The sequence below is a fragment of the Rhinopithecus roxellana genome, chromosome 7 (genome assembly GCF_007565055.1).
Source record: "Rhinopithecus roxellana isolate Shanxi Qingling chromosome 7, ASM756505v1, whole genome shotgun sequence".
Lineage (NCBI taxonomy): Eukaryota > Metazoa > Chordata > Mammalia > Primates > Cercopithecidae > Rhinopithecus > Rhinopithecus roxellana.
In genome coordinates this window covers 109,790,375-109,806,366 of record NC_044555.1, presented here as the reverse complement: position 1 = coordinate 109,806,366, position 15,992 = coordinate 109,790,375, and the positions used below count along the sequence as shown (strand labels likewise).

At 41.0% G+C, this 15,992-nt stretch overlaps 1 protein-coding gene across 2 annotated transcripts in view; it reads right to left on the bottom strand.

The window, feature by feature from the left end:
• GRIA3 (glutamate ionotropic receptor AMPA type subunit 3) overlaps nt 1-15,992 on the bottom strand; it is a 333,308-nt gene that overhangs the window by 248,885 nt on the left and 68,431 nt on the right. For both annotated transcript variants that reach the window (XM_030934742.1, XM_030934741.1), the window contains exon 3: nt 4,402-4,641. In XM_030934742.1, coding sequence (XP_030790602.1) covers nt 4,402-4,641 — 240 coding nt within the window. The remainder of the gene's footprint in view (nt 1-4,401; nt 4,642-15,992) is intronic.

The window sequence follows — 15,992 nt, the reverse complement described above, 5'->3', positions numbered from 1 at the left end:
GTGTCATGGTTTTCATCTCTGTCATTTCGTTTATGATCTTCTCTGCATTAATGAGTCTAGCTGTCAATTCTTCCACTCTTTTTTCAAGATTTTTAGTTTCTTTGCGCTGGGTACGTAATTCCTCCTTTAGCTCTGATAAGTTTGATGGACTGAAGCCTTCTTCTCTCCTCTCGTCCAAGTCATTCTCTGACCAGCTTTGATCCGTTGCTGGTGATGGGCTGCGCTCCTTTGCAGGGGGAGATGCGCTCTTATTTTTTGAATTTCCAGCTTTTCTGCCCTGCTTCTTCCCCATCTTTGTGGTTTTATCTGTCTCTGGTCTTTGATGGTGGTGACGAACTGATGGGGTTTTGGTATAGGTGTCCTTCCTGTTTGATAGTTTTCCTTCTGACAGTCAGAAGGACTGTCTGTTGGTCTGTTGGAGATTGCTTGAGGTCCACTCCAGACCCTGTTTGCCTGGGTATCAGCAGCAGAGGTTGCCGAAGATAGAATATTGCTGAACAGCGAGTGTACCTGTCTGATTCTTCCTTTGGAAGTGTCCTCTCAGGGGTGTACTCCACCCTGTGAGGTGTGGGGTGTCAGACTGCCCCTAGTGGGGGATTTCTCCCAGCTAGGCTACTCAGGGGTCAGGGACACACCTGAGCAGGCAGTCTGTCCGTTCTCAGATCTCAACCTCTGCGTTGGGAGATCCGCGGCTCTCCCCAAAGCTGTCAGACAGAGTCGTTCGCGTCTGCACCGGCTCCCGCTACTTCCCCTGTTGGTCTTCAGCTGTGCGCTGTCCCCAGAGGTGGAGACTACAGAGACAGGCAGGCTTCCTTGAGCTGCTGTGAGCTCCACCCAGTTCGAGCTTCCCAGCGGGTTTGTTTACCTACTTAAGCCTCAGCAATGGCGGGCGCCCCTCCCCCAGCCTCGCTGCTGCCTTGCGGATAGATCGCGGCAGACTGCTGTGTTAGCAGTGAGGGAGGCTTCGTGGGCGTGGGACCCTCCCGGCCAGGTGTGGGATATATTCTCCTGGAATGCCTGTATGCTTACAGCGCAGTATTGGGGTGGGAGTTACCCGATTTTCCAGGTGTTGTGTGTCTCAGTTCCCCTGGCTAGGAAAACGGATCCCCTTCCCCCTTGCGCTTCCAGGTGAGGCGATGCCTCGCCCTGCTTCAGCTCTCGCTGGTCAGGCTGCAGCAGCTGACCAGCACCGATTGTCCGGCACTCCCTAGTGAGATGACCCCAGTACCTCAGTTGAAAATGCAGAAATCACCGGTCTTCTGTGTCGCTCGCGCTGGGAGTTGGAGACTGGAGGTGTTCCTATTCGGCCATCTTGCTCCGCCCCCCCAAAGTCTCTACCTACTTGTTATCCTTTAGCCACACTGTACTTCTTTCAGTTCCTCAACCATGCCATGTGACCTTTGCACTTGCTATTTCTACTGCTTGAAACTATTTCCCTCTACTCTTCACATGGCTGCCTCCTTCCAATCCTGTAGTTCTCAGCTTCAATGCTCCTTCTCAATGAGGCCATCACTGAACATCCTTTGGAAATTAAGCCCTATCCATTATTATCTGTCTCTTTTTTTTTCCTTCATAGCACCTTATTTAAATGTGCAATTGTTTTATTTGTTAATTTACTTGGTTTTTGTCTATCTCCATCATTAGAATGTAGGTTTATAAGGCAGGAACCATATCTAACCATATTCATGTGATTTTTATTGTAGCTTTAGCATCTATTGCATTAATGAATCATTTTGAGCTGAAGTGGTCAAGGAAGGCTACCTTGGGGAGGTAGAGTTTGAGGCGGGTTTTGAAAATTGAAAGAATGGGCATGATTACTATATATCAAGATAAAGCAGACAATTACAGGTAGTAATAAAAGTACGATTGCTGAGGCAGGCATGGTTCTGGTGCATTTAGGCAGCAGTGGAAAATGGGAGCTTCCTACAATGGGAGGTTCTCATTGGGTAGCATAGGGAGAATGAGTTTTCTAGTTGGTTGAGGCATAATCATGTCAAATCTTGAAGAACAGACTGCTTTTTTCAATGTGAGCAATAGAAAGCCATTGAAAATTTTAGAACAGGATCCTAGTACAGTAATGTAAGAAGGCTTTTCAAGGGGTAAATTGGTGTAAAAGTTTATGGGAAGTACTTCTTAAGCAGAGTGGATTAGTCCCACCAGCTAAATGGCTGCAGGGGAAAAATATAAAGTTATGTGAATCAGAAAGCTTTCTTTGACTCCGAGACCATAGACTTGTCCAAACTATTTAGTTAGATGATTAGAGAAAAGATGCAAGGGTAAGAAATAGATAGATGGTCTTTTCCTCCCATTCTTCTAGTAGAGAGCTAATGAGCAGAGAAGGGCGAAATGAGGATAAAATTCATTAATTGTGTCTTCTGCTTTTGAATAAATGAGAGGTACAGTGTTGGTGGAACTGATATTTAGTTTTTAAAATGTTTCAGGAGATAAGTGGCCTGGCTTACAAACTTCAGTTCTAAAAACGAAATTGATATGCACTAGATTACGCTGTATGCAGTACATGGAAACAGGCTAATTTGTCCTCAGTGTTTGGACAAAATGAAATTTATTAAAATTTGTCAAATGATGAATTAGAACATTTAAGCTATTTTGTATCTCAGTCAGACAGGGCTCTACCTGAACACACAGTTCCTTCCTGGCCCTGCCGTTTGCTTGTTCTCTTTTCCCCTCCCCAAAGCCCCATCTCCCTTCTCTCTTGCAACCCACAACTTACCTATCTTTCAAGGTTAGCTTCTCTAGCAAGCTTTCACTGAAAACTCTACTTTTCTGGAGTGCAACCTTTCCACAATTCTTAAAGTAATCAGAGTATACAGCGTAGCACTCAATTTGATATTGTTCTGCATTGTTCATGAATTGCTTTATAAATATCTTTTTCTGTCCACACCCCCTTGAAACCATATTATATATGCATCTATCACAGGATTGGAGACCACCACTGGGGGTTGATAATGGTTTATAGAATGGATTGACTAACTGATAATATATAAGTTAGGATTAGTAGCAAGATACAAAGTGTCAGTATCTGGTCAAATATCTCAAAAAAAAAAAAATCACAGAATTGTAGAATATAACATTAAGAAGGAACACACCTTAGGTGAGGAGGCCAAGTCCAAGAGCACGTCAATGAGTTGGTCAAGGTCAACTTGTTAGTGAGCTAGTGACAGAGCTTGGACTAGACTTCTGGTCTCCTGCTTCAAGTTCATGAAATTTGATGACAGGAGGTAAGTACAATAGGGAAATACAGGCCTAAGTATTTGCTATTAAGATTTGATGATGCAGCAAAATGAGAGTAAAGTGAAGAGTGTTCTGGATTCCCAAGAGCAAAATGGCCATTCAAGTTAAGTTACTTAGAAGGACTTCTTCTCCAGGTACCCCTCAGGCAGATAAGTCTTTCATGTAATCCTTCTGAGTTTAAAAATTCTGAGTTAGGCAGAATCACCCCCAGCCTATAAGTGGAACCACAGGCAAATGACTGATTAAGTAACATTGTCTTCTGGAATGTCTTGGTGATAGGATCCCTTGGTTTTACCGAGGAACCCGTCAAAGACAACTGGGTGTTGGAGGAGCCTGATTAGATGAATTATGATGTGTGTGTCTAGCAAATTAATCAATAGACCTTACTGTATATTATTTAAGATCAGACTCTTAATTTCTGAGCCTGTTTTAATAGAGTGTATCCTCAATATATTGTCTTACTATTAGAGGAGACTGGGCATGCTTAGGGTGGTGTGGCCACAGACTGTCTCACTATTTAAAACAAAACAAAAACAAAAACAAAACAAAACAAAACAAAAAATCAGTCCTCAAAGCCCAGTTTAGCTGTCTCACTCATTATTTCTATCAGATAATTGTTGAGGCCTGCTAAGCCGAAAACCTAATGTGATCTGATGGAACAAGTCCTGGAAGCAAGAGACATTGCTACCAGTCCCATTTTAGTGGTTAAACTGCTGTATGAAAAAGCACTTGGACTTCAGCTGTCTCATCTATGAAATGGGGATAATTTACAGTTTCTGACAGGATTAATTTTCCAAAACTTTCCAATTTAAGCCTCTCTCTACTTCGATTAAGCTGCTTTTACTTCATACATTTTAGACCAGATAAAATTTTTGAGGGGGGAGGAGTTCTTTTTCAACAATTGTGACTCAACCAAGAGGGTATTCCAAACTGCTTTTTCAGGGAGGGCCTACATAGCTTGAAAAATTAGGTTCTAAAATTACTATTACTTTTATTTTTTAATCTTAATCTTTGATTTATTTGGAATATTAAATACAATTTTTAAAGAAAATTCGATTTTATTTATTGGAAGCAAAGGGCACATGAGCTGAGGCAGTTTGAACACAATTACATGAATATCTAAAGAGGATAGCAAATGCCTCTTCTTACCTCGTTCTGTGTCATAGAGGTACACAAACTTCTCCCACTTGTAATGACCCAGAAGACTCAGAATAGCACCCTTCAAGGCTGGGCGCATCTGGATGACAAACTGCACATCTGCGTCAGTGGGGAAGCTAGGCGTAACAAAGGACGTGTGCAGGGCCCCACAGAAGGAGGTCAGGGTGTTCATTGACATCTGGTCATAGAATCCAAAGATGGCATACACCCCTCTCGAGAACTGGGAGCAGACTGCAATGAGAAAAAGAGAAAAAGATTCAATAGCTCCATGGTCCTTTGCTGCAGCTTGTAGGGTTAGAAATACAATGTACAATTAGGCCCCAAATTGCATATCTCAAAAGAAAACCTCTAGAAGCCCCTGAAAACCCAGTTACCCAACAGGAGAAGAGTAAGAAAGGAAAGAGAATTAATTTGATACAGGTACACATTCTCTATGTGTACAATGAGCTGGAAACTAAGAAAATGTGGGAAAAATAGAGGTGAAGGTTGTCTTACTCCCTTTCAAAACCCTCCCAGCTCATCTCCAAGGCATTCAGTGCTCTTGAACTTCCACTTTAGCTGCCCAGGGGCCTCTTAGTGTACTAATGCACCCATCAAACTACAATTGTTTTGTGTACCACCCTTCATTCCTTTTTCTCATAGGTGACTGAGAATTTAGTCAGACTAACTGCTAATGTGTCTGCTAGGAAATGTGTTACCCTTCAGGTTACATAATGCCTTAGCCACAGTTATGTTATTATTAAGACCCTTAATGTGGGCTATTAATTTAGATGATTTAAGCCTCTGGGCAGGCCATAGGAAGACTGTCCTTTCAGTGCTCATTGAGTCACAGGGGTTAGGTAGCTGCCTATTCTGCCCATGTGTAATTGGGAAAATTCTATCTTAATCCTTTTGCATGTATCTTATAGACTCCACTAGCCACCTGTAGAATTTTCACACACCCCCCTCACAGTTGTCACCTCTCCTTCATTTCAAAGTGGGCTACATCGCTGCCTCTTCTCTCTTCTGGCCCATAAGAGCTTAAACAATATGAACCAATTTTAATATTAGCTTCAGTAGAACATAATTAGCAAAGCAAATCAGCTACAACAACACTGTGGCGCATTCACAAACAAAGTGGAAATGATCTTTAGATTATCTGCACCACTGCTTACTTCCATTCATGTGAAGCAGACATAACAGGCATAATGAGGTGTGATTTAAGGGGTTCTGCATAGTCTCCCTTACCTACTAGAAAACTCTAAATACCACTGTTAAGTTTACTTCTTCAGGTGTTTAAAAGAATTCTGTGGCCTGGGAGAGGGATCAAATAGAATCTTATTTAGCAGTTACTGTGGTAACATAAATTAATGTCTGATTAGATGCCAGGATGAGTGGGAAAGCAGGTGGGTAAATTTTGATGGGGATGAGAGAACAGAATGTGTAGGGGGTCTGGAGTCCTCCCTCAGAGGAGAAAGAGTGAAGACATTGGGCACCAAAAATAAAGAAGGTATTGAAAGCATGAAGGCAAGTGGAAAACCAATTTAATTCATTTCTTGACCCTGTTGTGAGAGATAGAGAGTTCTCAGTGGATGTGGTATTTTGCTTTCCCTGCATTTGATTCGAATCTATGTTGATTAGGGCTGTTCTCTTTTTATCAACCAAAGTCATTAGCCATTGGCTTGAGGGCAGCATTTCAAAAGTGATTATCAGTCACTTAACCATCTCCATCATAGGAAACAATAGTCTTCAACTTGAAGAATTCTAAGTGACCCTCAAACACATGCATAGGAAAGGTCTTTATATTAAAAGGAAAAATCCCGTTGCAGTGGCTCACGTCTGTAATCCCAGCACTTTGGGAGGCCGAGGCAGGCAGATCACGAGGTCAGGAGATCAAGACCATCCTGGCTAATACAGTGAAACCCCGTCTCTACTAAAACTACAAAAATTAGCCGGGCGTGGTGGCCGGCGCCTGTAGTACCAACTACTTGGGAGGCTGAGGCAGGAGAATCGCTTGAACCCGGGAGGCAGAGGTTGCAGTGAGCCGAGATCGCGCCACTGCACTCCAGCCTGGGTGACCGACAGAGCAAGACTTCCTCTCAAAATAAATAAATAAATAAATAAATAAATAAATAAATAAATAAATAATAATAAAATAAAAAAAGAGGAAAAATCCAACTAGAGAGTGAATCTGGGGTACTTCATGACAAGAGCCAAAGGGAAGTACAATACTCAGAAACAAAAGGGATGTCTTGATCATCACCAAGGGTGATGATGCTAAGAAAAGTCCCATTCTCAAATTAATCCTGTAAGTGGAGAATTTTGCAATACAAGTCAAATCTTGGCCAGTGCACATAGTGTTCTGTACAAAATTGACAATAACATCCAATAATAATGATAATAGCCATTGGTAATAACAGCCAATAATAATGATAATAGTATTTAGCCTGGCACTATACTAAGTACTATACAAATATGTTTTCATTTAATATTCTCATCAGCTTTATGAGGTATTGCTATTATTCCTATTTAATAGATAAAAATTCTGAGACAAAAAAACCTGTTCTAGCTCTTAAGCAGAGGAGCCAGAATTTGAATCTGAGTGTGCTTGACCCAAAACTCACACTCACATGTACTCAAATCCAATAAGGTTATTAGAAAGTAATTGTTGCTCCACATGAGATAGGGTTTACAGGTTTAGCAAATACAAACAAGATTTTCAATTAAGGTTGGATTTCAGGTAAACAATTTTTTAGCATAAGTATGCCTCAAATTCATACATACACTAAAAACATAATTTGTTGTTTATCTGAAATTCAAATTTAACTGGGCATCTTGTATTTTATCTGTCAACCCTAGAAAGAACCCCTGCTTACTAATAATGGTCATGGGCTGGAAGATTAGAAAAGCAATCATGGCCCTTCAACCAAAATGATTCAAAGGGTAGCTGGTAATTTTCAGATCCATACCAACTGGCAAAGAAAAATTAGGATCCATGAATCCTATACAAAAATAGTCTCATGGGAAAATGCAACATATTTTCAGCAAGGAGAACTCCAAGCTGACTAGATTATGGGCAATAATTGAGGGGTAATATAAACTTAAAAAGAAGGATCCACTTTCAGTTTCAAAAAGCTCTTGAAATAGTGGTAGGAAACAGAAGATAAGTGGCAAGGTTCTGGTTATTATTTAAAAAAATCTTGTATTGCTAATCATTGACTTTGAACTCGGGGTGCAGAATTAATTAATCATTATTAGTTCATACATGGACTTTTCATATTTTATTTATTGCATTTATTTATTTATTTAGACTATAATGAACACCTATAAACCCATTACCCAACTTGAGAACTATAACATTACTGATAACTTACTTTTATCTGTGTGGTCCTCCTTTAGTCCATCTCCCTGTATTGATAACACTCCTCCCCGCTACCCCTGTCCCAGGTAACTACTATCATGAAATTTGTATTTATTATTACCTTGGTTTTTAAAAAATATACAAACACATACACCTAAACAATATATTATTTTTTTTGCTTGTTTTAAAGCTTTATATCAAGAGAGTAATATTGTATATGTGAAACCCAGATTTTGGTAAATCTTTATGAGTTGTCTTCAGGAAGGTGAACCCAGTGAAATCTTTAAGCCTGTATATTATGACAAGAAGAATGAGACAAAAGAAGAACTTATAAAAATGTGTGGGGAGCCTGTGTGAGAAAACCCACTGAAACTTAAAATTTCCAAACTAAGCATACAGCTCTGGTTGTGACTCAGACAAGGGACTCAGGAATATTTATAGATCAGTGGCAATCCTTGGGGAATAATATGCTACCATGGTACAAAAGGTAGATCCACTGTCTTTTGGTGGTGGACATCAATAAGAAGAGTTTTAGGTGAAAATCAGGAAACATTTGACTCCCTTCATATAAAACAGAAGTACAACTGTCCTGAAAATATTGACCCCTGTGCTCCACCCACTCCAACATAGACAGACATCAATAGAAGACCTCTGGAGGATTAGCCCAGTGGGGAAGACAACTGCCATATGAGGACAGTGGTAATGGCCTCTGAAAGAAGCGGGGGCATGGGGGACCTGTGAAAGGCCTTTCACAGCAGATCCTAGGCCTGTTCCTGGCTATCAAAAGTAGGGTTGAATGGAACACTGCGTTGACCCACCCACAATGTGTATGATTTTAGATTCTTAGAATGTTTGAGCTAGAAGGGACTTAAATATATTTTATTCACTTGTTTCTCAAGCATAGTTTTTAGTGGTGAAATCCTTTCTCCAAATGAAATTTTATATGGAAAAGTTTAGTTTACAAAAGAGACAGTGGAGCTCTTCTGATTGAACAGAGTTTCACTGGTCTGATGTCTCCCTATCATAAAGAAACTATGACACAAAGGGAGGAAGTGTCTTACACAAGGTCACACAAGAATTATGAACTAGTCTCTTAGAAAAGCTTTATTGGTATCTCCTCACCATCCCTACTCCAGAGCTATCTTATGCAGTGTGGGTCAGGATTCACCTGCATGAAAGTGACTTACCTTCAATGTCTAGCGCTCAGACAAGGTAGCATAGATGGCTCTACCAGGGTTTTCCCATGATTCATCTGCCAGCTGCTTCCCTCAGCTCCCTCCAGCCCCAAATAACAGCAGTGAGAGCTGGTTGCAGATTGGTGATGTTTTGGGAATCATGATTCTTTTTTTTTTTTTTGAGACGGAGTCTCGCTCTGTCACCCAAGCTGGAGTGCGCTGGCCAGATCTCAGCTCACTGCAAGCTCCGCCTCCTGGGTTCATGCCATTCTCCTGCCTCAGCCTCCCGAGTAGCTGGGACTACAGGCGCCCGCCACCTCGCCCGGCTAGTTTTTTGTATTTTTTAGTAGAGACGGGGTTTCACCGTGTTAGCCAGGATGGTCTCGATCTCCTGACCTTGTGATCCGCCCGCCTCGGCCTCCCAAAGCGCTGGGATTACAGGCTTGAGCCACCGCGCCCGGCCGGGAATCACGATTCTTTTGGGGGATGTCTGTTTCCTTTATTTGACTCCTTAATGAACTACACCCTTTTTTTTTTTTTTTTTTTTTTTTTTTTGAGATGGAGTTTCGCTCTTGTCACCCAGGCTGGAGTGCAATGGCCCGATCTCGGCTCACCGCAACCTCTGCCTCCCAGGTTCCAGCAATTCTCTTGCCTCAGCCTCCCAAGTAGCTGGGAATACACGCATGCACCACCACGCCTGGCTAATTTTTATATATTTAGTAGAGACGGGGGGTTTCTCCATGTTGGTCAGGCTGGTCTCGAACTCCTGACCTCAGGTGATCCACCCGTCTCAGCCTCCCAAAGTGCTGGGATTACAGGCTTGAGTCACCACGTGCAGCCTCACACCCATTTCTTTATTTTAGAAGACTGGTAAAATGGTGATGGAAGAAATGTTTGTCTTGGCAATCTTATAAAGACATGAAGTGCAGAGGGAAAGGCAGCAGCTTCGGAGACAGGCAGATCTTGATTTCAATCATGGCTCTGCCAGTCATAAGCTGCGTAACTTTGCGCAAGTTATTTGACCTTTCTGAGCCTCAGTATAGGATGGTTATTACATAGGCAGGTTCTAAAGTTAGACCATATAGGTTGAAATCCTGTATCCTTTACTTATTAGGCAAGTTACTTAATATCTCTGTGCCTCTGGTAGAGTTTCTTCATCTGTAAAATTGGGATAATGACAGTACCTGTTTCAGCATTGCTGTGAAAGTTAAAATATGTTAATTCACGGGCAGCACCTAGAACAGTGCTTAGCATATAACAGACATTCAATTAATACTAGCTATTTATTCATTCATCAAACACTTATTGAGTGTCTACTATGTGTCAGGCAGTGTTATAGATGTTGGGAGATGCAGGAGTGAAAAAGATCCTGTCCTCTTGGGACTTACAGACTAGTGAGGGGAAAATACAATAAATGAGACAAATAAATAAAATATGAAGTATATCAGCTTTACCTCTCTCTCTCTTTCTCTCTCTCTCTGCATACTTTGCCCTCTGTTAGCTCTATTGTGTTATCCTCCCCACAGTAACCATTGCCCTCTATCTCACACCGAGTTCCAGGATGTCACTTTCCGTCTCTTTCACCTTTCCTATCCATTTCTTCTTTCCTAGTCTCACTTCTGAGCAATAATGGGTTAAAGAAACTCTGCTAATTTGGCTCAAGAAAATGCCATTGTCCTCTGTCTCTTCCCTCCCTACATAATGCCTTTGTGCTGGTGAAATGCTGTGCCTACCTGGGGCCTCTGTGCCTTCTGCGTGTGAAATAGCTTGGTTGTCTGTCTCCTAAGAGTGCCTGTCTCTGTATATTCCCAGTAAGAAAATACCAACTTTTTCTCATTGAAGATGTCGTTTCTAACTACATTCTGGATTCCTGGGGACTCTAGTGTAGCTCCCCAGCTGCGTTCTCTTCAATGGTGAGTGGCAAGCAAGGCTGTAGCCAGCTGTCATGCTTTTATTTATAGTCCCCGAGTCTGTAGGGTCGAGACAGGTATTGTTAATGTACAGTGTGGCACCTAATTATACCACCCATATTCCAAAAGGCATCATTACAAAAATGTCAAACAACTTGATTACCTCAAAGTTCAGAATAACAATATTGCATATCATTTACAGAACACTTTTCATACCTTTTGAATCAAGGGGGAAAGAGGGAAACTGAAGTCTCTTGCTTATTTAATGATCGCATTTAAAGCAAGCAGGAAGACGAAAAATATAGCTATGAAGAAACTCATAGAGCTACATCACAACAAGGTTCTCCAGGTAATTCCTTCATAGTACAGTGAATTCCAGTGGATCAAAGAAACTTAGAGCTAGAGGGGACCTTGAGAGATCATATAGTCTGGTGGTTTCTAAAGCTGTGATATTAGTAATTGGTGGAGTTACCAGTGTAAGGAAATAAATGTATGCTGTGTTCTGTTGTGTGTGTTGGAGTAGGGTAGACAATTGTTTTTTTGGAAAGATGGTCCTTTTCTCTATATAATTTCTACTCTTTAGTGCTATATGTAGTCTTTATCTTCTGAAATGATGACGTTGATGATAAATGATGATGATGTCTATCACATAGGAGATATATTTATATATCTATATCTCTTATGTGGTAGACAAAATAATGGCTCCCCAAAAGATGTCCATGTCTGAATCCCAAAGTCTCTGAATTAGGTTATATGGCAAAGGGAAATTAGGCTGTAGATGAGATTAAGGCTGCCAATCAATGGACCCTAAAATATCAAGATTATCCCGGATTATCTGGGTGGCCCAGTGTAATCACAAGCTTCTTTAAATGTGGAAGACAGAGGCAAAACGAGAGTCGGTATGAGAGTAACGTGACAAGGGAAAGACTTGCCTGGCCATTGCTAGCTTTAACAGTGGAAAGGGGCCACAAGCCAAGAAATATGGGTAGCCTCTAGAAGTTGAAAAAGACAAGAAAACAGGTTCTCCCTTAGGGCTTCCAGATAGGAACACAACCCTGCCGACACACTGGTTTTAGCCTGGTGAGAACTGTACCAGACTTCTGACCTATAGAACTGTATGATAATAATATTGTGTTGATTTAAGCTATTAAGTTTGTGGTAATTTTTTACAGCAGTAAATAGAAAGCTAATGCATGTAACATAGCACAATCAAAAGGTTGGTAACTCTCTGGATCAATGTACACCTGCCCTACCTTTTCCCCCCTAAAATATTATTAATCTGATAAGTCCAAAAGGTTGGAAATGAATTATGTAGTCCAAAGTCCCATTCAATAAATGAGCCACCTTCCATGAGGTCATATTGCCTCTCCTTGAATCCGTCCAGTAACAAGGGAGCTCACTATAAAGCGCAGCTCTGATGGCTAGGGAGCTTGTCCTTAAATTGAACCTAATTTTACTCGTTGGGCCTCTTGAGTGCCACACTGTAGTCTCTCTATGCTGCCTTCTTCCTGTCAGGCTAAACATCTGCTAAGATTCCATTTCCTCTTAAATCCCTGCCACCTCCATCAATTATCATTCTAACACCTTTATCAATATTATTAATGATGGGATAATAAAGACCTTGCAGTCTTCAGCTTCTGGAACCTAGTTTCTGTTCCCATCCCTCTACTGAACTTCTCTCTCAAGTTTGATGATGACTTCTTCACTGTCAAATCCCCCTCTATTCATAGACGTTGTTCAAATTGATTGCTGAGCCACATTTGATATTGTTGGCTAAATCTTCCCCCTTGAAACTCTCCTCTCTGATTTCCAGTGCATTAAACTCTGCTGGCCCTACCTCTCTTACTCCTCCTTTTCAGTTTCCTCTGGGTCCACCTCCTCAATGAAGATGTGTTTCGAAGATTTTGTCCCTGGCCCTCTTTTCTCCTTACTTTAAATGTGGTTTTTAAAAATTCAACAAATATTTATGGAGGACCTGCTATGTGCAAGGCAAGGGGATCTAAGCTCACTACCTCCATGTGGATGACTTCTAACTAGATACCTGTAGCTTCAGCCGCACTTCTGAGCTCCAGAGCCACATTTCTAACTGCCCATAAAACAGCCTCACCCGGAGGCCCTCAAGACATCACAAACTCAGCATATTATTTCTCTATGTCCATCCTCCACCTATGCGTCCGCTCCCATTGTCCCTGTTTCTTCTAATGCATTGCTCTTGTTCCGGGCACCCAAGCTAAAGTCTTAAGGGTCATGATTGCCTTCGTTCTTTCCCTCATTTCCCTATACCATTCTTTTGTAATGCTTCACCAATTCTGCCTCTAAGGCACGTGTATCTACATCCTGTTCATCGTCAGTTCAAGTTCTCATTCCTTTTCTCTTGACTGAGAGTAGTCTCTTAACTGGTCACTTGCTTCCAGTCTTTTCCCAGACTATTGAATACTGCTATCAAATTACTGTTCCTTCTTTCTGTTTCAACTGATCAATATAAATATACTTATCCCATCTCCTATTTCTGCAAGAACCTACTCTGTGTATGAATTGTTAATGGATTAATAAATGAATCTTTGTAAATGGGTCAGTTCAGGGTTTTTCAACCTTGGCAATATTGACATTTTGGTTTGGATAATTCTTTGTTCAAGGGCTGTCCTGTGCACTGTAAGATGTTTTGCAACATCAGTGACTTTTACCCTCTAAATGCCATGGGCACCACTCCTACTACCTGTTGTGACAACCCAGAATGCCTCAAAACATCATCAAATATCCCTCGGGAGGACAACATAGCTCCTCTCCCACAAGAGAACCAAAGGTTTACCTTCTGAATTCCTCCTTACAAAGAGCAAAACCTTAATCCAATGAAAATGCATACATATATAGAAAATCCCAAAGGAGTTACTTTAGCAGTAGAAACTTAAGAAGGGTGGATATTTTGAACTCTTCCAAGCCCACCATGCAGGCAGCTACCTTCCTGATCCTGCCCTTTAATGAGTTATTTGTGTTTAGCCTGGGGTTGTAGGAGAGGGGAAATTAGATAGAGGATGGATATGGTGGGGTGAGTATAGGGTAGTAGTCAGCTCATACCTTCCCTGGGTTCATATAAATCATTATCCCTCCCCAATGCCCTTTGGTCTTCTGTCCTGGTAACCACAGTGGGTGCTTTTAGGTTTCAGAGTCAGAACAGTGTGTCTGCCCCATTCTCCAGCTGATGATTCCATGGTTTAATTACCATCTTGGGGTTAATTCCTTTGAACATTTTGTTCAGCTCTCAAGAGCATACTGCCTTCTGAAAGTCTAACTAGTTATTTTTGCAATTACATGGCATGTATCTAAATGCTGGCAAAGAAAACACTTATTATCAACATTTGATCCTACTTGAATGTAACTGCTAGCAAATGCAGGCATTAATATATGAACACATGTATTTTGGAAAATTCATTTTGCACATGTAACTTCAAATCATCCTTCCATAGCAATGTCAGAGATGACGGGAAAGGTGTTGAAATGGGTTGGGCTAAGAGGGTGCTTTTTAGGCCCTTTTATATCGAGATAATATGGTTAAGCATTGGAACTCAAGAGTCAGGCGTGGGCTTTAATTTTTTGCTTACTCATTCATTAAATAAATTTCAAGTTCCTAGTGTGTGACAAACAGTGTCTGGGTGCTGAAATACGGTGGTGAGCAAAACAGACAAGATCTCTGCCTTAATGGTGCTTACAGTCTAGTACTAGCAGTAAATATGAATCAAATAATCATACCAATGTGTGGTTATCACGTTCTAACTATGAAGAGGAGAATGTGTAGGATGCTGTGACTCCATGACAAGGTGGTTTTAATTTAGATTAGGCCAGGGAAAGGTTATCTGTGGACAAAGCATTTGAACTGACACCTGATGGTAGAAGAGCACCCTATGCAAAGAGACTAGCATGTGGCAAGGCCCTGAAATGCATTTGATGCATTTGAGGCACTGAAAGAAGACTAGCCTGGCTGGAACATGGCCAGTGAGGAAGAGGATAATGCAAGTTGAATCTGGTAGAGGAGGCAGGAACCAACCGTGGAGGATCTTGTTGGATGTTGGTAAGGAATTTGTATTTTTATGCCAAGGACTATGGGAGGAAATATTAGAATAATTTTGATCATGGGTATAACATAAACTGATTTATATTTTTAAAGGATTTTTCTTGTTGCTGTATGAAGAGTAGATTTAAGGGAACATCAATGAAAGTAGGGAACACCTTTTAAATGTTATTACTATAGTCTAGGTGAGAGACAATAGTGGTTTGAATTGTGTTGTGGCACTGAAGGTAAAGAGTTTTGGAGTGTTTTTTTTAAGGTCAAGTTATTGGTTAAATAGACTTGGGCTAGTTACTTAAATGCTCCAAGCCTCATTTCCATTTCTATAACAATTGGTATAATAGTACCTACCCCATAGTATTATTGTATGGATTAAATGAATATATGTAAAGTGCTTATGACTTTCATATAGTCTGTGCTCAATTGATAAGTGGTATATGTTATTTATATTATTTTAAAAATTATTTCTCAGTGTGTTTGCACTGAGATGGGTTTTTATACAGTTCGGCCCCTAATTGGTTATATGACCTTGGGCCGGCCACTTCACTAGGCTTCAGGTCTGTCATTTGTAACCCAGCAATGCTAACACCTGCTCTGCCCACCTCACAGGTTTGTGCAGAGAATAAATGGAAGTAATGGCTAAATTTCTCCTTTTAAAAATTACAAAAATTCCTGAGTGTCAACGAGTAAGTAGTATTGGTACTTGGCTTCCAGTAATCATCATCCACATAACAAATCAATCCACAGAACTGTCATTCTTTACAGCCTGTCTCTGCCATCCACATATCTCCATCAATCATCTAAAGTAGTCAGGGGCCTGTCTTGACTTGCAACTCATTTTACATGGGGTTTAGCAGGACTCTTAATTGAAAAAATAATTGATCCAGTAATCCAGTCACAGTCAATGAAACAATTTTTAAAGCTGTGCAGGAAAGTGATGAACTCTTATGATGCCTTTGAATCAGCCCTAAGGTTTGTCATGGACAGATAAGAGCTACAAGTTTGATATCACATCATATAGTATTTGAAAGCCATTTTCTTTGATTTTGCATCCCATGCTGAGCAGGGAGAGGGTGAGATGGGTCCCCAAGCAA